The sequence below is a fragment of the Cotesia typhae genome, unplaced genomic scaffold, assembly GCF_013202065.1.
Source record: "Cotesia typhae breed Kobodo isofemale line unplaced genomic scaffold, CoteBio_Ctyphae contig_26, whole genome shotgun sequence".
Classification (NCBI taxonomy): Eukaryota; Metazoa; Arthropoda; class Insecta; order Hymenoptera; family Braconidae; genus Cotesia; species Cotesia typhae.
Genome location: NW_027423732.1, coordinates 1,520,073 through 1,545,005, shown reverse-complemented (window position 1 = coordinate 1,545,005; position 24,933 = coordinate 1,520,073). Strand labels below are relative to the sequence as shown.

General features: G+C 25.0%; 2 protein-coding genes across 4 annotated transcripts; one reads left to right on the top strand and one right to left on the bottom strand.

Moving 5' to 3' along the window:
* The first annotated feature begins 542 nt into the window (after positions 1-542).
* On the top strand, positions 543-17,599 carry LOC141525187 (uncharacterized). 3 transcript variants are annotated; one of them, XM_074239570.1, is made up of 6 exons: positions 543-1,115; positions 1,438-1,511; positions 3,718-3,837; positions 5,311-7,263; positions 7,347-7,512; positions 12,464-17,599. In XM_074239570.1, exons 2-6 carry the CDS (start codon positions 1,509-1,511, stop codon positions 12,709-12,711), a joined length of 2,490 nt encoding a protein of 829 aa, XP_074095671.1. In that variant the 5' UTR covers positions 543-1,115; positions 1,438-1,508; the 3' UTR covers positions 12,712-17,599. The 3 variants fall into 3 exon arrangements, with proteins under 3 accessions (XP_074095671.1, XP_074095670.1, XP_074095669.1); XM_074239569.1 differs by lacking the exons at positions 543-1,115; positions 1,438-1,511 and adding an exon at positions 3,298-3,558; XM_074239568.1 differs by lacking the exons at positions 543-1,115; positions 1,438-1,511 and adding an exon at positions 3,298-3,603.
* Positions 17,600-20,045: 2,446 nt separating this feature from the next.
* Positions 20,046-24,909, bottom strand: Rheb (Ras homolog enriched in brain). Its single transcript, XM_074240162.1, has 4 exons — positions 24,750-24,909; positions 24,039-24,321; positions 21,152-21,359; positions 20,046-20,305 (listed from the first exon to the last, which is right to left on the bottom strand). The coding sequence occupies exons 2-4, from the start codon at positions 24,157-24,159 to the stop codon at positions 20,086-20,088; spliced, it is 549 nt and encodes a 182-aa protein (XP_074096263.1). The 5' UTR covers positions 24,160-24,321; positions 24,750-24,909; the 3' UTR covers positions 20,046-20,085.
* Between the last annotated feature and the right edge of the window lie 24 nt (positions 24,910-24,933).

Here is a 24,933-nt window from a genome sequence, read left to right as displayed (position 1 = left end):
ATTTATGAAAATTAATTTGCCATATATAAATATATATATGTAAATATGATTATCAAGAGAACAAAATTGTAAAAAATTTATAATTGATAAGCAATTGTTGATATTATTAAGTATTTATAATTTTAAAAAACAATCTTTAAATAATTGTTTGAAATTTTTCATGCAATTATTGTAATAACTCTTCGTTTAATTATTAAAGTATAGAAACATAAAAACTTATAATTAATACTTTGTAAATTATTAAATAAGAACGCTTTGCCATTACTTAATTATTGAAATTCAAACTTGTATTTGAACCAAAAACTAACAAGAATATTTTATTCATAAAAAATCTAGAAGAATACTTCTATTGTTGATTTAATAAATTGCATTTAAAAATAAATTTAGGAAAATAATAAATAATTGTTATTGTTTTGCAATTTACTTGATTTATTTTTTTTTCACTTATTTTGTGAAAACTTAAACTAGCAATACAGCGAAGTAATATAAGAAGACAAATATTGATAGTAAATATCTTGAAGTTGTTAAATAAATTTTGTTTTAAATTTCAAAGCACATTTTTTATTATAAATTGATAAATAAAATTTTTTTTTTAAGTAATTAAAAGACTTATTTAAGTTTTTTAATCATTGAAAATTTTAGAAATTTGAATTTAAATTTTTGCCCGCCAATGCGTAGTTGCTTTTTGCGCATGCGCACAGAGTTTGCCGCGCAATTATAATGGCGGTCGCGAGTAAAATTTCCGGCCGCCAAAATTCTATTGTTTTTTACCGGTACTATACTAGCTCGTGAGCTCACCAGTTGTCCGTGGTCTGTCTTATGTATAACATGTCTAAGTACGTCAGATCTTAAGTGGCAAAACCGTGTCAAATTTTTGATTTTAATAAATAACTCTTTTTAAAAATAATTTTAATATTTATCGATAACAATAATACATTTTTATTTTAATTATTAAAGTGAGTAATTATTTAATTGATTTTATTTTTACCCGTGTTTAATCATAATGAACAATTTTTAATTATTTATAAACCAAATATTTTTTTACCAAATTCAAAAACGTAATTATCAATTATTAAATCGTTTATTGATAATAAATTGGTTATGCGTGTAAGTCTGTAAGTATCTTCATATTTATCAATTTTATTTAATATTTTTTTTTCTATAAATATTTACATGACTGAAGTTGACAGATATAAAAATTTTTTTAGATATTTATAGAAATTAAATTATTATAAAAAAATTAAATTAAAAAGTTCCACATGTAAAAATTAATAAAAATTACCAGTGAAAATTTTTAGAAGCATTTTTTTATTGTAATTGATTTATTGAAAAAAATTTTTAAAATTAACAGCTGACTGCTAACTTCAGTATTATATATTTACTATATATTTTTGTCAATTACAATGAACATTATAATTTATTACTTATTTCTTTCAGCGATATTTCGCGGATAAAAAGTATCGAGTTTTTTAACTAGAAAAAAAAGGCTCGGCGGATTCCAGGAAGAAATGGTACGTTATAAAATGACTCTCAGTACAATAGTTCTAAGAATTGTCAACAAATAAAAAATCTCATTTGTTTTATTTTATATATTGTTTTTTTCTAGTTAATTCTTTTTTACTTTACATAATAAGTGAGCTTTAAAAACAATAATAATATTTTTTATAATTGAAATAAAAATTTATTTTATTGGCAGCAGTGAAAGAAACGAAAATCTTTTCGTCAAATGTCGTGAGCATACAAATTGAGTGAATTCTAGTGAATTGCAATAAATTTAGTGGCTTTAAAAAATTATTTTAACAAAAAACGAAAAATTATTTTTGATTTTTTAAACAAACGAATTAAATAAAGAATTTTTTATTTTATTTTTTAAAATTAAGAAAAAAAAAAAAACAAATTATTTTTAACAAAAAAAATTATTTAATTTTTCTTTTTATAATTTCTTCATTTTTAAGTAAATTTACAAATAAATTTTTTGAATTTGAAATTGAAAAAAAATTTTTTTTTTTACAGTAAAAAGAAGAAACGGTAAAAAAAATTTTATTTGATTTTTAAAATAAATTAATATTAAAAAAATAATCGTAGATTAATCAAAGATAATTTATTCAGATTAAATTATTAAAAATAATAAACTAAATTAATCAATTTTTAATTTCTTCATTTCACTAATATTAAAATCGTTTTTTTATTTTTATTAAAAAGAATTAAATGCGAAGAAAGTATTTTAAAAAATTTGAAATAATATTTTGTTTTTTAATTTTCACATGTGGATTTTTTTTTAATTTATAATTATTCGTTTAAAAAAATCCTTAAATATCTTTTAGGTTTAATGAAAATAAAAAAAAAAATTTTATTTACTTTCATCAAACTCGTTTGAGAATAGTTAAATTTTTTTTTAGAAATTTCTAATGATTTTTTGTTAGAAATTTATAATTTTCTCTAAAAAAAAGTTCTATTCTAATTTTTCATTAATAAATTAATAAAAAAATTAATTTAGCATATATTTAATCATTTTAAGAATTTTCTAATAAATAAATTATGCCAAATAAAGATTAGAAAAAAAATTGACATTCAGAAATTTAAAAAAATAAAAAATGTAATTTTTTTAAAATAATTTTTTGGTTAAACAAAATTAAAAAATTTTTAAATGACTGCTAACTTTAATGTCGTAAAAGTATATTATTTAAAAAAATTATCAGTTATTATTTGTATTTAATTAATGAACTGCAAACGATTTTAGATAAAATTTTTTATTTTCTATAAAATTCAATTTTAACAAAATTGCATCAAAAATTCTCAAATCTTAGATTTATCTTTCTGAACACAAAATTATAATTTCATAAATTTTTTTAATTTTTTAAATTCTGAAATTGAAAAAAATTTTTTTTAATTTAATTAATATTTAATATCTTTTTTAATTAAATATCTTGAAAATTTAAAATTTTTAAATTAAATTAATTAAAAACAAAAATTGCTAATTAAAAATTTCTAAACATTCTTAAAAAAATTATTTTTTTTACTCAGAAGCAATAAATTCTAAAAAACAATTTTTTTTTTTAAATCATAATTTTAATAAAAAATTAAAACCCCGCAAAATTTATCTTGATTTATAGAATCCATTAAAGTATCAATGCAATGAATAATGTTTTTCCGATGTATTCGACAGAGAGCGCAAAAGTACAGCTCACCCGCTCGTTGAAAAAAAAAAAAAAAAAAAACTTAAAAAGAGGACGAACTACGTAATGCACACTGAAAGTGTAAGCGAGACAAAGAAGGGTCAGGCGCAGCAGACACCAGAGTCGACTGAGTCTGCGAGTACTCTCGTCGCGAACCGAACTGAACCCAATACATAGACTAACTACTTAGTTTCCTATCATATATAATACATGGACATGATAAAAAAAAACTATGATCGTTCTCTGTCAAAAAGATCATTATTAATCTCAAAAGTACTTAGTGTATGTTACTAGTGACTGTTGACAGTTTTAACAAAAATTAAAATTCCCAGAATGTAATCGTAAATGTTTAACAATATTTTAAATTATGGCTCTCTCCAAGGTACAAAATTTTACGTCAATTCTTGGAAATAATTCTAATGAAAAGGTAGCTGATAAAAAATGTTCCCAATTTTATTTTATTATTTTTGACCTTTTTTATTTTTACTATATTTTTATTATTAGTTTTTTATATTAAATATTTGTTTTTTTTTTTGTGTAGATTAAAAGTGATATCAATATGTACGACACATCAGGAAATAATTGCATATCAGACACAAGTAGATGCCGGGAATATAATCCATGGAATTACGATTTGATGAGTCGGAATACTAATCACAAGGTAAGCTGTTTTTTATGACACTGAAATCCGACAATTGACAGAAACAAATTGAGGTAAAAGTGTCAATCATTGACACCCTATTTTATTTCCTTAATTATTTAATAACAATTATTGTCTTTTTTTTTTTACAAACTTTATAATTAGAAGAACCGAAAAAAAAATAATAGTTGTGAAATATATAAAATATTAATTAATTAAAAAAAAATTGATATTTTCGAGACAAACTTTAATAAAAAGCTCGCTTTTAATTACTAATTTCATTCAAATTTTATACTCTTCATAAAAATAATGAAAAATCAATAATATTCGATATTCACAAGTTTAAAGTTTTTAATTTTAAAATAATGAATTTCAATAATTGGTGTCTAAATTTTTTTTAATTTTTAAAATATTAAAAATTATTTGAATAATGAATAATAAATAAATATTTTTGATAATTATATTTAGTTCAGAAAGTTTGTTACTTTTGATTATGGCCCTCAATAATTGTCACTAATTAGATCAATTTGTCAGGCTGTCAATAATTTACTTAACAGGTAAAATAAATAATTAAATTTGAGAAAGTACTATAAAAAAAAAATCATAAATTTTCTGGTTAAAAAATAATAAATAATTCAACAATCTTAATTCTCAATATTAACACATTGATAGAAGAATTTATTTCTATTTAATAATATTTGATAACAAACCTTTTATTGCCAAATATTTAGTAATAGTATTAAAGCACATTTATTTCTACCAAATAAATATTTAATAGTATTTAACAAATTATTTATTGTCACTCAAAAAATCTTTTATTGGTATTAAAGAAATTAATTTTTTAACTAATTTTACCGTAAAACTTAATTTTTTTTTACTCAAAATAATTGTAATAAATTATAAAATTTTATAAAGAAAAGAATCTCATGAAATTATTTTTTTTTTTTTTTTTTTTTTAAAGACATTTATAAAATTTTAAATTAAACTAAAAAGAAATATTAAATATTATTTGGTGGAAACAAATATCTACTACCATGTAATAAGACTTTGTTTATATTAATATAATTTATTTAGAATAAAAAAAATCATTTATTAAACTGTAACAAATAATATTGATGGGTAAAAAAATTTTTTTTCTCCAAAATAAATGACTAAAAATTTTGTTACTAAATCAGTTTATTTCTCCGTACTAAATTCTTCTATCAGTGCAGAATCAATAATTAGTGCTTTGATTTTTTTTTAAAAGTTATATTTAACTTTTTCAAAAATTTTTAAATGTAACTTTTTCAAAAATTTTTAACAAAATTTTTATATGTAATTTTTTCAAAAATTTTTAACAAAATTTTTAAATGTAACTTTTTCAAAAAAATTTTTTAAAGTTACATTTATGTTTTTAATTTTCTAAAAAAAATTTTTAAAATAATTAAATGTCTAACTTAAGTATTTTTTTTTAAATCGAATACATGCCTGTAATTAAAAATATTTATAACACAGGTGGAGGATGAAGAGACACAAGACTTAAACAACAGCATGGTAAATGACTTGGTGTCAAAAGTTCTTGCCGACGACCCTGCAACAGACCAACCAACCTACAATTACAACCTCAATCAGTACCACGACCTAGATTTACTAAAACCTCAGAGCCAGAGTTCTTACTTTAAAAATGGAAGCTCAAATTCAAATTACGAGTCTCAGTATCGCTACATCCAGAGCCAGGCAGAAAACCGAGACATCTTGGACATTTACTCGAACCTAGAGTCACTTTGCATCAACGACTTGGTGTCTCAAGACACCTTCAATGCCAACAGTCAGTTCAAGAACGTAACTGCGTACAACGATGGTCTGGCCAACGATTTTATACCTTCAAAATTCACAGCAAGCGGACTACAAGCTCAACATCAACCTCAGCCTCAGTATCAACCTCCATCGCAGTCCCACCAGACACCTTGGACAGACTTCGAGGACCCGTTTGACGGTTATCAGCAGTTTCCGTGTCACGATTTAAATTTCAACACAATCTCGCCTTCTGCCTCAACTTTGCATGACCATCAAGATTTAACTCACCCAGCAAGTGGAGCTTCGCTGATTAATATCCAAGACTTTAACAATATAAATCAATCTTATCACCGGCCTGGTTCTGCAATGACTGATTTTTCAACAGACTCTGGATTTTTATCAAACTCTCCGCTGCAAACTCAGCACTTGTCGCCAGATTTTAATCATTTTTCGTCATACCGCTACGATGATCCTATTAATTCTCAAAATTTAGCAACGTCATCCCTGATGTCCAATTCTGGGCTAAAAAATGTCGATAAACTGGACTACGATTATAAGACACGGACTGATTATATAAACAATTATCATGATAATGATCATGAATTTAAATCAATGGCAGTTAATCAAAAAATTGATGATCAATTAGTTAAAATGTTCGCAACATCAACGATCAAGATAAAAGATCATCAAAATCACGGTCTGAATCATCAAAATTTTTCTAATCATCATAATCAATTACCGAGTCATCAAAATCAACTACCAAATCATCAAAATCATTTAAATCCAGGTCAAAATTGCTATCCATATCGTCTCACTCGTATTAATGGGCAAGGTACTCAACCAATAACAATGGACCAATTAAATAAATATAATTATCCATTAAATATTGAACAAAATTATCCACAACGTTACACTGCCAATAATACTGACTTGAAATCAAGTTCTACTATTAATAATACATTGTCGATGATTAACAATAATTCTTATCAAAATAATGTATCTAAAACATTAAACCCAAGTGTTAATAATCATAATTATGATAATCGAAATGATTCTGCAGTTGGGTCTATTAATTACAGTAATTTAGCGGCTCAATTGCGCAACGTTGATCCGAATTTATTGCATTCTATCATTAAACAGCAGCAGCAACAACAACAACAACAACAACGACAACAGCAACAACAACAACAACAACAACAACAACAACAACAACAACAACAACAACAACAACAGCAACAGCAACAATCGCAACCAATAAGAATGCCGGGCATGCTGATGAATGCTAGATTAATTAGAGCTAATACTTCTGTCAGTGGTTCTGCTGGAGTCTGTGCTCCGAGTATTTATCCGTCAATGCTATCAGTCCCGCTGGTCCAGCCAATCAATGGGATTATCAACGCTGGCATTGGGTTGCGTGGGATCAAAGCTAGACGCGCTGGAGCATCAAGTGTACTACACCTAAGATTAGAGCAGACGTTTGATCAATTCAAGCAGCTGGAAAAAGAAAGAAAAAAATGCGAGGCTGGACTTGCTGCTCATTTCCCTGGGAAACGAGTTACTAGTGCTAATAATATTCCAGTCCCGAGGTTACAGGGTAATCCATCGAGAGCTGATAGACTTATTATTGATCATTTGAGAGAACATGCTCGAGTTATTACTCTCATTGCTAAGGTAATTTTATGATGTAATTAGTTTTAGCTGATTGTGATTGAGGAAGAAAATTTATTTTAAGGTTGATTTTTTTTTTTTTGTAGATGGAGCATTTACGCGGCGTTACTATGAATGAGAGAGTCCACAAAGCGATGGAATTTTGGCTAGAATCGATTAAATTCGTTCAAGAGTGCAGGAAAAAGGAAATAACTCATGCCACTAAAAGACAAAAAGAAAATCCACATTGCAGTCCTATTCATGATGATAAAGGTATGAGAGTTTTTTTTTTTTTTTTTTTTTTTTTTATAATAAAAATAATATATGAAATATGAAATAAATTTTAAAAATAATAGTGCCATAACTGAATAAATTACAAACAATTTAATGGACGAATGTGACGGAAGAAATTTAAAAAACTCATTTTATCATATTAATACGCAGGAGACAAAATTTTCTTTATTCTCTTAATTATATAGATTAGTTTTTAATCGTTATTGTTCATTTGAAAAGAATAATTTTAATGGACTTTTTTGAGAATTTTGAGAGGATAAATTTTGGAAAAAAAAATTTTGTAACGAGCATCATGAATTTTTCACGATTTCTAATTTTAAATTAACATTTTCTACAATCATTGTTTCTGTTGCATTATGAAATATAAAAATCTTGTGAGGTTTTAGAAAATTCAAATTCTATAAAAACTTTTATAATTTTGTCAAATTTTATTATGGGAATTGTCTAGTAAAATTTCATAAAAATTTAATTAAAAAAAAAAAAAAAAACATTTATCGCAAAATTTAAATCTATTTAGAACTACTTCGAAAAATTATAATAAATTAACTATTGCTGAAAATCATATGAAACATTGAAAAAGCTTAAATTCAATTAAATAAATTCAATTTTCTTTATTATCTCAATTAAATAGATTATTTATGAAGAAAATTTTTTAAATAATTCATTATTTTTAACACGCTTTTATTAACTTCACCTGTATGTTTGTATGTAACTCTCCTTTGCATAAAGAGACTACCATAATGATATTATTTAAATTTTGATTATTATCAACCTAGAACCCAGGTGATGACCTTCCTAGTCATCCTCTGATGACCATCCCGAAGTTATATCTCGAAACCAGGTGTTTTCCTCCGTAGGTTTTCATCGGAAATGGCACAGATAAACCCGTACATTAACCCGGAATCCTCTGATGACCATCCCGAAGTTATATCTCGAAACCAGGTGTTTTCCTCCGCAGGTTTTCATCGGAAATAGCACAGATAAACCCGTACATTAACCCGGAATCCTCTGATGACCATCCCGAAGTTATATCTCGAAACCAGGTGTTTTCCTCCGTAGGTTTTCATCGGAAATGGCACAGATAAACCCGTACATTAAACCGGAATCCTCTGATGATGACCATCCCGAAGTTATATCTCGAAACCAGGTGTTTTCCTCCGCAGGTTTTCATCGGAAATAGCACAGATAAACCCGTACATTAACCCGGAATCCTCTGATGACCATCCCGAAGTTATATCTCGAAACCAGGTGTTTTCCTCCGTAGGTTTTCATCGGAAATAGCACAGATAAACCCGTACATTAACCCGGAATCCTCTGATGACCATCCCGAAGTTATATCTCGAAACCAGGTGTTTTCCTCCGTAGGTTTTCATCGGAAATGGCACAGATAAACCCGTACATTAACCCGGAATCCTCTGATGACCATCCCGAAGTTATATCTCGAAACCAGGTGTTTTCCTCCGTAGGTTTTCATCGGAAATGGCACAGATAAACCCGTACATTAACCCGGAATCCTCTGATGACCATCCCGAAGTTATATCTCGAAACCAGGTGTTTTCCTCCGTAGGTTTTCATCGGAAATGGCACAGATAAACCCGTACATTAACCCGGAATCCTCTGATGACCATCCCGAAGTTATATCTCGAAACCAGGTGTTTTCCTCCGTAGGTTTTCATCGGGAATGGCACAGATAAACCCGTACATCAACCCGGAATCCTCTGATGACCATCCCGAAGTTATATCTCGAAGCTATTTGTAATCTTTCTAGATCATTCCAGAAATTTCTAGACTTTTCAGGAACATTCCATACCGATTTCAGCCGTTGCACACAATTTGGAATCTTTCTAGATCATTCCAGAAATTTCTAGACTTTTCTAGAACATTCCATACCGATTTCAGCCGTTGCACACGATTTGGAATCTTTCTAGATCATTCCAGAAATTTCTAGACTTTTCTGGAACATTCCATACCGATTTCAGTTGATCATGCAGTCATTTATCTGGGTTCTCGGCTGTTTGCTGCGGGACAAGCATACGTAGCACTCAGCCGATGCAGATCTTTGGACGGGATTCGAATTGAGGACCTTGATTGCTCCAAGTTGACGGGTAAAACCCTATGTAACAGCGAAGCATTAGATGAAATGGAACGACTAAGAAATAATTCATAATAAATATAGTTTAAAAAAACTAAAAAAACACGCTTTTAAAGAATATTTTGAACTAAAAAGTTAAAAATAAATATAGTTAAAAAAAACTAAAGAACACGCTTTTATAAATAATATCGAACTAAAAAGTGGAAAATAATTTTAAAAATAAACTCAAAAAAGTAGTATATAAAAAATACTAGCAGAACTGAGAGAAAAGCGTGGGGCGCTCGATATATGAAAATTATGGCACAAGGCGCTCCACGCTTTTCTCTCAGTTCTGCTAGTATTTTTTATATACTACTTTTTTGAGTTTATTTTTAAAATTATTTTCCACTTTTTAGTTCGATATTATTTATAAAAGCGTGTTCTTTAGTTTTTTTTAACTATATTTATTATTATTTAAAATATCGTGTTACAAATGCCATAAGGGCGTACCAATTTTTTTTTTTTCGGGAAACAACGTATTTTTAATTTAAATGTATAGAAATGATGAAAAATTTTTTTAATTAAATAAAGAAATTATCACAAATTTCAAATTCCAAAAAATTTTAATCAAAGTTAATTTCAAATTTGAAAAAAATTTTTTATTGCATTTCTGCCCGTTTCAGGCATAACTGCGGCGATTTCCGTAAAAAATTTTTTTATGCGCCCTTATGCCTTTTCAAGGGTATTTTCTTTCGAGATACGCCCTTATGGCATTCGTAACGCAATATAATTAACTTAAAAATTTACCCAATCAAAAAATTATTAATTAAAAACTACCAAGTCCTAAACTTCATCAGCTTTAATTTTTTTAAGTTTATTTCCTTGTTAGAAATTTGTAAAAAATTGAACAAAATAAAACAATTATATTTATATACAAAAAGTTCAGTCTAATATTTTATAAAGTTAATTATAAAATTTTTTTTTTCGGGTAAATAAAATCTAAATTATATTTTTTAAATAAAAACAAACAATTTTCCTGATGGAAATACTTTAATATCTTGAAATATTTAATAATATTTAATAATGTTTAATAAATATTTATTTTGACTTTAGCTCTTAAAGTCCGGATTTCATGTCTTGTACTTATCACGGTCGTAAATATTACATCTCATGGGAATTAGGGTCGTGGTCGTGGATATCAAGCTCTATCACCTATAACAATAACATAATGAAAAATATTTCTGTCAAAGTTTTTTTCTTATAAAATCTATATTGGAGATGAATAATTTATCGAGCTTCGAATGAAATACTCAATAGGCAGAAAAGTTTCATTTAAATTTTAAATTACTTAGTAGGTATGACCTACTAGTTAATGTTAAATGATTGAATTCAAAATTTTAAAAGCTTTAGCATGTTATATCATCAATTATAGCTTAGTAAGATATAGATAAACGTTAATTTTAATTTTTAATGAATTAGAAAATTGCAGAAGAAAGAGAAAAAAAACGATTTGGCAATTTTATCCATTGATTAAAAAAATTTAGTAATTAATTTACAACTATTTAAAAGTATTTGTATTTTATTGTAATCAATTTTATTATGGAAAATGAGATTGTTCTACTAAAAATTTTTTTCATTTTTTGTGAATTAGAAAATTAAAAATAACAATTGACTACAATTATTAATTAAAAATTTTTATTTTTTATTTAAGGTAGTACCCTCGCCAGAGTCGTTTTCTTAGGATTTTTAAAAATTTTGACAGATTAATGTTCATATAATTCTGCATCGATTGGCGCAATTTGAAAATTTTTGACCATCTAGTTTCAGTGATATTTAATTTCAAAGTTTGAGTTTTGAACGCTCTTATACATTACGGTATACGGGATATCCAAAAGTTTACCTACAAACATTTTTATATCTCAGAAACTTTTCTTAGGATCTTTTTAAAAAACTAGAATAACGTTAACTAACAACTAAACAATTTTTTAAAAATAATTTAATTGATAATTACCACACAGTTTCACAAATATTTATTAATAAGTAATGAAAAATTTACTAGACTTTAGCCGAGGAAGAGATACGTTAATAAAGCTATGGCAACAACGCAAGTTTTGTGAGCCGCGAAAAAAGTATGAGACGCGCATGCGCTGAAAAATTTGAAAAATTTAATGTACGTTAGGTGTAATATTATAGTTATTAATTTTATTTATTTAAAAAAAAATAACAATGATTATTTTATGAAAATAAGTATTTTTCTATATTTATTAAAAATTAAAAAAAGTTAACAATTTTAATATAATAATATATATTAATCTTTGATAAGTTATAAAAATAATAGTCAGATGAAATAATAAAAAATAGTAAAATTTCAAATCAGTTAATAAATCAACACAAAAAATGTAATTACTGATTTTTCTGAAAAAACAAAACAATACTGTCAATTATTTTTTTTCAGACATTGTAATTATATTTCCGAATAAATGTATGTAAATGAATAAATAAACGCATGTATCAAAACAGAGGTCAGTCTACAGCTAGAGGGTTCTACCTTAAAAATAACAATTTTTTAAATAAAAATTTTTATTTTTTTTTAATTAAAAATTTTTATTTTTTTTTTAATTAAAAATTTTTATTTTTTATTTAATTAAAAATTTTTATTTTTCTAAAATTTTTTATAAATTGAATAATGGCAGAAAAAAAATTAAAAATAATAATCAGCTATAATTTTTAATTAAAAATTTTTAAATTGCAGAAGAAAAATAAAAAATAATAACTGACTAAAATTTTTAATTAAAATTTCTTATTTTTTAATTGAAAAAATTTTATTAAAATTTTATTAAAAAATTTTCAATTTTTCAGACATAATAATTCTGGCAGAAAGCATCAGAGAACTAACTCGCGCAGCACGTTTAGCACGCTCAGCAATGTTCAACGCAATGCAATCAACTTTGCTCCAAAATATAGATCTTGAGAAAAAAATAATCGAAACTTCAACTGACGTAATATTAACAATAATTACCAAGGAATCAGTAGCATCATTATCGTCATCATCAGCCTCAGCCTCACCACAAACAGACGGTAATTGTACATCACTTTCTACAACTTAGCAAATAAAATCTAATCAGAAACACTAGCTAATAAAAAAGCATTTTACTAATAATAATATTAATATTTATAATAAAAAATATCAACGATAAACAAAAGCTCAATTCTTCTTTACAATATCTATGTTAAATTGCAACAATCTGCTCACAATTGCGTCCATATTGGGAACAGTGTTTAATTAAATTAATTTAACTATCAATTAATATAAACACTTTTATTTGAATCTTCAGTCGTAATTCTACAATACCTCAATCAAGTATTAGTTAATGGTGCTAGTAAGCATCGCTAAAACTTATTAAAAATGCACAATAAAATCTTCCAAAAAAATAAAACCTTATCCTAATGGATTTTACAATTGAAAAAAAAAATAAACGAAAGTAAATGGCTTTAGTTAATTAATAAACATTAAATAATATGTAAAATGGCTATTAGACCGTAGCTTTTTTTTCTAATTAGTAAACGATAAACATATTTAATATTTAATAATGATTAATTATTATTACAATAATGTTGTCTCTTTAGAATAGTTTAATGTGGCCTTCCTCACGTGTGTAAGTGTGTGTGACCCGTTTAGAGATTTTTAAAAACGCTAGAATTTTATTTTTATTTTTTATTTTCATATTTTGGCTTTTCAGAGCGTTCTCAGACATTATTCCTCACTTTTTTAAATAATTTAACACAATAATCTTTTTTAAAAAAATTTTTTTTAAAAGAAAAAAATTAAAATTTTTATCAATTTGCAGTTTCAATAAAATTGATTAAAAATTATCTAATTGCAGTATAAAAATGTTTGTAATTATTATTTTTGTTTTTTTTTTTTTAATTTAATAATTTTATTTTAATAAATTCACAGTTTTTTCGGGTTATTAAAAAAAATTTAACAAGTGAGGGCTTAATCTGAGTATGGCTTTAAAAAATTGAAACTTAGAGTAATTTCCTATCGACTTTGATAAATAAAATTTTCTTGTAGATTTTTTACCGAATGTCAGATTAATTAATAATAATTTAAGCTATGTGCTATGCCTATTAAAACAGATGCCTATTGTAATGCCCTTCTTGCATTCGTCCATCAAATCAAAACTTTTTTCTTTACTTAAGTTTAAAAAAAAATTTAATTTATTTTTTGTTTATTATTAACTGTGATAACTTTTAAATGCCAACTAAACTACGCCTACAAAAAAAAAAAAAAAAAAAAAAAAAAAAAAAAAAAAGTCATCGAATCCTTTGACAAAAATAATTTCTTTTTCGTAAATGTAGTGATGCATAAATTATAATTGAATATGACCTGATAGTTATAAACTTTAAATACAAAGTTTGATCGTGTAAAATAAATAATTAAAAATATATCGCCTATTCCGTTCATTATAAAGCTTATATTAATTGATTATAAATGTAGAATTGGATAGCTGGTTATATAGACTGCATTGAATAGAAAAAAAAAAAAAAAAAAACAGTCCAAGATTTTAAATAAATAAATAAATAAATTATATATTATCGAATTGAGTGCTAGAATCTCATGCACATAGATTACAGTTTGCATTGAAAATGATTATATTAAAATCGATAAACATAATAATTATAAATATAAATTAACAAATATGTGTCCGACAATCCTATATAAAAATTTAATTGCATGTGATACTATATCATACAATTTATTACTAAAAAAAATTAATGTAGAAATCCCTTTAATTGTAAACGAGAAAATTTATTATTTTATTTCAATTTTATTTTTTTAATTAAATTGAGATAGTAATAATTTTTTTTTTTAACTAATCATTGATTTAGAAAAAAAAATTTTATTAAAGCATATCCGTAAATTTCTATAAAGCGAAAAATCGTACATCGACCAATTATTTAAAATTACCAGTGTAAAAAAAATTGTCCTAAAAGAGTCATAAGCTTAGGATCCTAAACGTGACACAATTTAGGACATTTTTATGACAAATTTTTGATAGCAAATGGAAATGAAATTTTGATTTAAGAAAAATATTGTTGCAATTACTCAGAGAAAAAATATTGTAAAAAGTATTTTTATGAAAATTTTAGGACTATACTAAGACAATTTTTCGACACATGACAATTTTAGGATACTTCTATGACAATTTTATGACTACTTTAGGATACTTTATGACAATTGTAAGACAAAATTGTCATAAAATTATTTTACAATTGTCATAAAAGTATCCTAAAGTGGTCATAAGATTTTCGTAGAAGTATCCTAAAATTGTCTTAAAAATGTCCCAAAATTTTCATAAAAGTATTTTTAAAAATTGTCATAAAAGTGTCCTAAAATTATTATAAAATGGTCCTAAAATTGTCATGGGTCATAAAATTGTCTTAAACATGTCCTAAAATTTTCATAAAAGTATTTTTAAAAATTGTCATAAAAATATTTTCAAATTTTCATAAAAATATCCTGAAATTGTCCTAAAATTCATAATAGTGTCTTAAAATTGTCATAAAAGTATCCTAAAGTGATCATAAAAGTGTACTAAAATTCCTCAAAGTGTCCTAAAATTGTCATAAAAATACTTTTTACAATATTTTTTCTCTGAGTAATTGCAACAATATTTTTCTTAAATCAAAATTTCATTTCCATTTGCCATCAAAAATTTGTCATAAAAATGTCCTAAATTGTGTCACGTTTAGGATCCTAAGTTTATGCCTCTTTTAAGACAATTTTTTTTTACACTAGTATTTTAATGAATTCTTTTTGATAATTGAAAAATAAAACGCACTTATGTATTTATTATAAAATACTTTATTTGATTAGAAAGTAAAAAACGAAGTGGATGGAATAATATTATAATTATAATAATAATAATAATTATTAAATAAATAAAATGTTTTTTGGTAGCTTCGGCTTCCACTTTAGTCGCATTATAGATGGCTCAATGTGAAATTAAAAGTCTGGTATTTAACAAAAAAAAAAAAAATAATAATGATAATTATTATTAATATTTAATACTGTAATTTTATTATTATATCAATTAACAATTATATTAACGTTGAATATCCTACTGTCTTATTGAATATAAAAATATATATGTGGATATTATCTAAAACTTTAGAGAAATGGGTAGTGCAAATTAGTAATTTTTAGGGTAAGAAGCACGTGTAAGTCTTAATTAATAATCAATAACAATTTTACTTTTTTAAACTAGCTTGATATTTTGTCAGACATATCACAAAAATATTTGCGATGAGAATTGAATTATTTTATTTAGTTAATAATTATTGTAATGTTTAATTAATTAATTTTTAAAACTGATTTAATTTAACGTGTGATTAATTGACTGCACACTTTAAAATTATAATTGTAAATACAATTTTTTTTTTCCAATGCGTTTTTATCATCTTTTGATCAACTCTGAGAATTTTATTTCTCTATTTTTGATTTATTTTTTCCTTTTTTTTAACGCACGTTTTTTTTTTATTAATATAAATCAATTTAAAATTAATAAAAAAAAAAATTTGATTAACGTGCTTAAAATTTTTCGAATTTATTCGCGCCAATTTATGTCATATAATTTTCTATAAAAAAAAAATATATAAATCAATTTAAAATTAATAAAAAGAAAAAATTTGATTAACATATTTTAAATTTTTCGAATTTATTCGCGCCAATTTATGTCATATAATTTTCTATAAAAAAATATAAATCAATATAAAATTAATCAAAAAAAAAATTGAAAAAATTCCCGCCAATTTATGTCATATAATTTTCTACAAAAAAAATACGTTTTTTAAATGAATATATGTGCTTAATTATTCACGCTTTAAATTTTCGCGCCTAAAAAAAAAAATTTGTAAAATTTTCTTCGCCTGAAAAATTTTTTCTGACAATTATAATTTAGTACTTATTTAATTTTAAATAGGCTGTGTTAGAAAAAATAATCTATCCTTCCAATTGCTTAAAAAAAATCAATAAAAAAAAATGTAAATCCTTATACAACGATTATTGTCATAAAAAATAATGATAAAAAGTGTACCTAATAGTGATAGAATTTAAAGAACCACATTTAATTATAATGAAACTCCGTCTTAAAAAAATATATATATGAAATACATGTCAATAATGTACCTACCGTGCTTCTTACAGTACGTACGACATTATCTAATAATAATAACAAACTATCAATTAATAGTTTAAATTATAAAATAGAAAATAATAGAAAAGGCTGGATAATTTATAAATTTGCTTTAAATAATTATAATTTGGTTTTTGTTAATTATTAAATAAAATCGTAGATTAAAGTCAATTGCATTGAATACTTAAAATATTCAAAACTTATAGATCTATGCTCAAAAAAAATTAAACGCTTGAAAGTAGCCCTAGATTTTAATTAAGATAAAATTATTTTATGCACTTGACTCTATTATTTTTTTTTTAATTAAAAAAATATTTTTTTTTTTTTAAATTGAATGTTGCTCTCTAAATATAATTATTTTAAGTGTATAATTATATTTAATACTCGTATTGTTTGTAAATCGCGAAACATGTATGAGAATACAAAGAAGAAATTTCTAATCATTAAATTGAACTGATTGTAATTGCAACCAAAAATTTAGATGCAATTTATAATGACTGCTGATAATTCATTATTGTAATAACTTATGGGTATATGATAATTTATAATTATAATAACATTTAAAATAATAATGATAATTATTTTAATTGAAAAATGGAAGTAATGAACAATAGTGATAGTAGTATTGATGTATAGCGATTAATGATTAATAATTTAATTTAATGTATATGTATATCTTGATAACAATAACGAAAATAAGGAAAAATAATCCTGCTAATGGCTGCTATTCCAAGTGTCCTTTTTCAATGTAAAATTGTTTATCCTCAATAAATGTTACCTATGTTCAAAGAAGAAAGACTATTTATTATTTTTTTAATACCTCATTTATATTTTTGTACTTGAAATAAAAATAAAGCTCTTTTATTAACAAATTGTTAACTGTTCTATGTAGTTTTACATAGTTTGGATAATAGTATTATAATCATATAAAATTACAATTAAACAAAAATCTTCAATTGTTAATTATAATTAAATTAACAGAAAAAAAATTTACCAAGAAATTTTTTTCACGCGGCCGCGCCGATGGTAAAATACGACAACAGTTGCGCGGAACCCTGTTTTCAATATTAAATAAAAATTATTGTTTTTCAAGCTAGATTTCCGGGAGTCGAGACTTTTTTTTCCAGAAATTTCCTCCTCTTTAAGGATCTTTTTCCGATTTTTGATATCACCAATAGTTATTGAGTTATTTACAAAAACTGAGATTTTTATTTTGTTCATGTTTTTTGTTAATAGCAATTCTAAATTTTTATCAATAAACAACATTATTTTGAGAATTTAAGTCCGCATCAAATGAGTGATTGTTCATATTTTTATCACAATTTCTAAGATTTTTATTAGCAAATTTACACAGGGTTCTCGCAAAATTTCCGTTACTATGTAACATGGTAATGGTTACCATTCTACATAGGAATAAGTTCTATTCTTTTTTCTCCGTGTAGTTCACATGTCACGGCAGTCATATAGTGACTGCAAGGTTGCTAGTATGAATATAATCATTTTTAATTAAAAAAAAGGCTGATCTGCTGTAAAGTTGCATGTTAAAAATATAATTTTTAATCGTTAATTACTTTTTAAATAATCGAAAACAAATTTTCAATTTTGAAAGGAAGATTACTGCGTGATTAAACTTATCAAAACTGAAAAGTAAAACTTCACATCTACTATTATGTCTTACGCGCTGATATCATAAAGCAGTGTTGCCAATGCCCGGGTAATTACCCATTGTTCGGGTAATTCGATATTGAATGGGTAAGTAGACGGGTAATAAGATTTGGGTGGGTAAAATCGGATAATCTGCTTAATCAAGATGGTATATTGTAAAAATATTGTATTGCAAGAGTTAGACAATGAATGGAAGCGATACGAGTTGTTGGATTTGACTGATTTCAATATTGATATAAATTAAGATTCAGAAGATTATTGGAGAGAAATCTTTAATATAAAAAAAGCTAATGGTGAACTAGTTGTTTAAGAATCTAAAAATAGTTATATACTTTCTACTAGTTTTACTATTTTTAAATGTAACCGTTGAGAGAATTTTCAGTGATATTAAAAATGTAAAAACTGATCATAGAAATAACTTATCAACTGATACATTAAAGTCTATTTAAATTACTAAAAAATTTTTATCCAAAGACAGTGATATTATTAACTTTGAACCAAATGAAGAAATGTTAAATACTAACATTTGGGATAAGAAAGACGTTTAGATATTAGAATATTTATGTATGTTACGTTATGACTTTTATAAAAATTTTAAATGTTTAATTTAGAATAATTTTGCTACAAACATTATAAAATTTTCATATAAAATAAAGAATTTTATTTTATAATTAATATTAATTTCTTCGCATGTGTAAACTACCAGAAATTTGAATAGCGCGTATTCAAATTTTGACCAATAAGGAATCAGGTCCCATTTCTTTACGAGTTTTGACTATTGACTAACTTCACACTCTTTATGTATTTTTATTGTAGGGGTTAGTTTGTTTTTACATATATGAAAGTTACGCTGGCCTATGATAATAATTTATTCAACTGCAATTTTTAATAAAATTCGACAAAAATAGGATATTTTTTTTTTTCAAATTAAAAATTTTTCGTTTGTTTCCACTTTGGCCAAAAACATCATAGTTTTCTTCATTAGTAACTTGGCAGAAATCAAAAATTAATATTTAAAAATAAAACTAAAAAATTAAAAATAATTTTCTGTAATAAATTTTTCCTCTTCATTATTGGAACTTTAAACAATAATTAAGACTACAGAAAATTAAATGCCGTCTATTAAGCATTAAAATTCAAAAAATGTAATAATCTTTGGCGCTAGTTGCATAGTGCACAGAACAAATACAAAATGGCAGCGTTTATATGAAACAATAATGAAAAATTATAAACCTACTGTATTAATCCTTAAAGTTCTGAAGCAGAAAAAATAAATTATTTTCATCGAGATCTTATCTAATTAAATTTAACAGCATAAATTAAAAATGAAATTGAGTTTGTTAAAGAAGAAAACAAAGAATGTAATTATGTCTCTTACATATTATTTATTTATTTATTTATAATTACAATGTTGTCATTACCATAGTTATTTACAAATAACAACGAATTGTATGTAGAGCAAAAATTTTAAAATATAATTATTAACGTTAAAATAAATGCAAAATGCTTGATCAATTAAAAAAAATATATAGGAAAAAAATTATTATTGTTACATCTTAATAAACAAAAACATAAAATTTAATTCTTCGATAATGAATTTATTAATTAACTGATCATTTATGATATTAAACAATTAGATTTTTCTTGAACATTGCCGTCGGCCTTCTCGATTTCCATCAGCAATGTATGAAATATGTCGGCAACAGATTCATTTTGTTTGGCGCTAGTTTCCAAAAAAACAGCCTGCCATGAATCGGCTAACTTTTTTCCCTGCTCGGTGGTCACCATTCTGTCCACGTATAAATCCGTTTTGTTACCAACCAGAACAATTGGGACACTAAAACAATAATAGTTTATAAAATATAAACATATTTAATTATTCAACTTTTATTGGTTATATTTTCTTAATCTACAGTAAAAAAACAAATTAGTAGGGGAGAAAGGGGTCAATTGAACCAAAAAAAGTTTAGTAATTTTTTACTATTCGAATTAAAACGAAATAATAATTTTTTTTTCTTGGAATGGTAGTTTATTATGTCTACTATCGTTATCAATACATAAATTAGTCAATAAACAACGTGAATTTTTAAAAATTATTAATTTATCCAAACGCGTCGAATGGTTCAATTGACCCCCGCTCGGGGGCAATTGAACCACTGCTTGGGGTCAATTGAACCAATAATATTTAAAACTCAAACCCGAACTTTTAATAAATAATATATTAATTGTTACTTGCTAATATTACTGTTGCGCCGTTTTAATGCACAGATATTATATTAAATAAATTAAAAATCAATTTAAAATAATTTTCATTATAAATTCAGTTCATCAAATTGTTATGTTATTTCCGTGAGTTTTTTCACGTAGAATCAAGACGCGCGCGCATGTCCCATGCTTCTCCGTATGGTTCAATCATCCCCGGGACATATATCCTCGGAACCATTCGACGCGTTTGGATAAATTAATAATTTTTAAAAATTCACATTGTTTATTGACTAATTTATGTATTGATAATGATAGTAGACATAATAAACTACCATTCCAAGAAAAAATAAATTATTATTTAGTTTTAATTCGAATCGTAAAAAATTACTAAATTTTTTTTGGTTCAATTGACCCCCTTCTCCCCTACATCTATGATACTAGCACCTTAGTGATAGTTTAGTTCAAGAAAAATACTTACTGATTTTTTCCTGCAATGTCTAGCAATTTATCATAAATTATCTGTACGATTTCAAAACTCTTAGCGCTCGTTATGCTGTAAACTAACACGTATCCGTGAATGTCCATGGAATATTGTGTTGGAAATATACTGTATTCATCTTGACCAGCTGTATCAACTAATTTTACTTCATAATCTTGACCATTTACACGTGTGTTTTTAGTAAATGCTGTAATAAATAATGTAATAAATTTTAGAGTTAATTTTTTAAAATATCTAATTTTCTTGATAATGAAATTTAAAGTCAGCAGTCATTTGAAAATTATCTTTTTTTATTTTATAAAAATAAATTATGATATTCATAAGTTTGTCAATGATTTTAAAACATTGGGAATATCTTCTGAATAAGAAAACATTAATCATGAAAATAAAATTAAAATCTAAACAAAAATTTCAACTATAAATTCAAATTTTTCAAACAGTTTTTTATAATAAATTATTTAAACAAACATTAGAATACTTTCTGAGAATGCTTATTTTAGTATTATCATTATTACCTTGACAATACACTTCATGACGGTTAAATGTATGTAATTACGATCAATACTATTGTACTTCCCTGTGAAACTTCTATTAATAGGTATAACGGAAGTACATTTTAATAATTTTTTTATGAACAGATCTACTTCCATAATAATAATAATAATAACAATAAAATAATAACATAATAATAAAAATTGGCATTTTGAGTTCCGCTTTTAACAGGAGTTGTGTTTGGGCATTTCCTGACATATTTTAAGCATTAAGGATTTATTTAATTTTTATAGAATTTTTTAATAGGAGTTTGGTTCGGCCAAATTTTGAAATTTTGAAATTCCAGCAAAAATGCCTAGACAAAACACCTCGTAAAAAATTCTATGAAGTTTTGACCTGGAACTCAATGCTTTAACATCTTATGAATGAAAATAAGACTTCGCTCCATTACAGTATTAGTTCTGAAGGTCAATGACCTGGTAGTTATAATCCCTAATGGAGCCATTAGCAATAGATTTTTAATCCAACTAATGGTCAAGTTCAACACAACTAGGTACGCTTTGAAGAGTAAAGTAATGCAAAATATATTTTTTATACCTCATTTATATTTTTGTACTTGAAATAAAAATAAAGCTCTTTTATTAACAAATTGTTAACTGTTCTATGTAGTTTTACATAGTTTGGATAATAGTATTATAATCATATAAAATTACAATTAAACAAAAATCTTCAATTGTTAATTATAATTAAATTAACAGAAAAAAAATTTACCAAGAAATTTTTTTCACGCGGCCGCGCCGATGGTAAAATACGACAACAGTTGCGCGGAACCCTGTTTTCAATATTAAATAAAAATTATTGTTTTTCAAGCTAGATTTCCGGGAGTCGAGACTTTTTTTTTTCCAGAAATTTCCTCCTCTTTAAGGATCTTTTTTCCGATTTTTGATATCACCAATAGTTATTGAGTTATTTACAAAAAACTGAGATTTTTTATTTTGTTCATGTTTTTTGTTAATAGCAATTCTAAATTTTTATCAATAAACAACATTATTTTGAGAATTTAAGTCCGCATCAAATGAGTGATTGTTCATATTTTTATCACAATTTCTAAGATTTTTATTAGCAAATTTACACAGGGTTCTCGCAAAAATTTCCGTTACTATGTAACATGGTAATGGTTACCATTCTACATAGGAATAAGTTCTATTCTTTTTTCTCCGTGTAGTTCACATGTCACGGCAGTCATATAGTGACTGCAAGGTTGCTAGTATGAATATAATCATTTTTAATTAAAAAAAAGGCTGATCTGCTGTAAAGTTGCATGTTAAAAATATAATTTTTAATCGTTAATTACTTTTTTAAATAATCGAAAACAAATTTTCAATTTTGAAAGGAAGATTACTGCGTGATTAAACTTATCAAAACTGAAAAGTAAAACTTCACATCTACTATTATGTCTTACGCGCTGATATCATAAAGCAGTGTTGCCAATGCCCGGGTAATTACCCATTGTTCGGGTAATTCGATATTGAATGGGTAAGTAGACGGGTAATAAGATTTGGGTGGGTAAAATCGGATAATCTGCTTAATCAAGATGGTATATTGTAAAAATATTGTATTGCAAGAGTTAGACAATGAATGGAAGCGATACGAGTTGTTGGATTTGACTGATTTCAATATTGATATAAATTAAGATTCAGAAGATTATTGGAGAGAAATCTTTAATATAAAAAAAGCTAATGGTGAACTAGTTGTTTAAGAATCTAAAAATAGTTATATACTTTCTACTAGTTTTACTATTTTTAAATGTAACCGTTGAGAGAATTTTCAGTGATATTAAAAATGTAAAAACTGATCATAGAAATAACTTATCAACTGATACATTAAAGTCTATTTAAATTACTAAAAAATTTTTATCCAAAGACAGTGATATTATTAACTTTGAACCAAATGAAGAAATGTTAAATACTAACATTTGGGATAAGAAAGACGTTTAGATATTAGAATATTTATGTATGTTACGTTATGACTTTTATAAAAATTTTAAATGTTTAATTTAGAATAATTTTGCTACAAACATTATAAAATTTTCATATAAAATAAAGAATTTTATTTAATAATTAATAATCTTATTCATTTTATACTGTCAATGCTATAAGAGTGTAAGATTATAAATAAATTTTCATTTTTTTCATATAAATAAAGTTGGTAACAGTGTTGGGTAAAAACGGGTAATCAGACTTCGAGGAAAGGGTAATCATGATTTCACCCATCGGCAACACTGTCCTCAAGTTTAAATTAAAAAAAATGTCTGCTAATTACATAAATTCAAAATTGAAGAAAACATAAACTTTAATTAAAAGAAACAACTTACTGTTTTCAATAGTTGGATCATAAGAATCAACAAATTGTCCTTCAACAAATTGTATACTCAGCGATGATTTACCAACAGATCTGTTTCCCATGATAGCTATTTTTCTTTGTTTTGGCGGCATTTTATTTTTATATTATCAATTATCCTTCTGTTAATACTCTCAAAATAATTACAGTCAAAATATATTTCTTCACGGCTTGCGTTATTACTCTTAATTACAATCTCAAATACAAATCAAGAATTATTGGTGATCCATAAAGACCTACTTATACTCTGGTGATCCCTGAAAATGAAAATTATTATTAGAATAAATTCAATACATTTCTTCTCGAAGATAAAAATGAAAAAAACTAAACAAACGATCAAATAAATAAAACGCACGCCCATGTATAAATAAATTACGTCTGTTCATGACCTATTACCCCGTAATTATAATTTAGATTCTATTTCACAAATTAATACTTTCAAGGCAAAGTGTACAAGTCAAGAAATTGTTTAAAAAATTAATTTTAAATTGAAAAAAAAAATTTATTTAATTTCAATTTCGGGCGTGACCTCAAAAAAAAAATGTAATTAACAAAAAATTAATAATAATAAAACACTCGGTCATTTATTATGTACTAATTTATAACTGACATAGTTTACAAAAATATAAATAAAATAAATAATCAGCGTTTGTTTTTTTTTTTTATTGCTATTGTGCGTACTTACGTTGGAATAAATAATTTTAATTATTTAATTTTATTGCTGTTGTAAATATTATTGTTAATAATATTATTATATTAACAATTTGTTAAGATTAATGTTGTAAAACAATAACTCAAAGCTTGGCTCCGTCTGATTTTTTTCACTTATACGCACAATACGTAATATATTTATATACGTATATATTGCA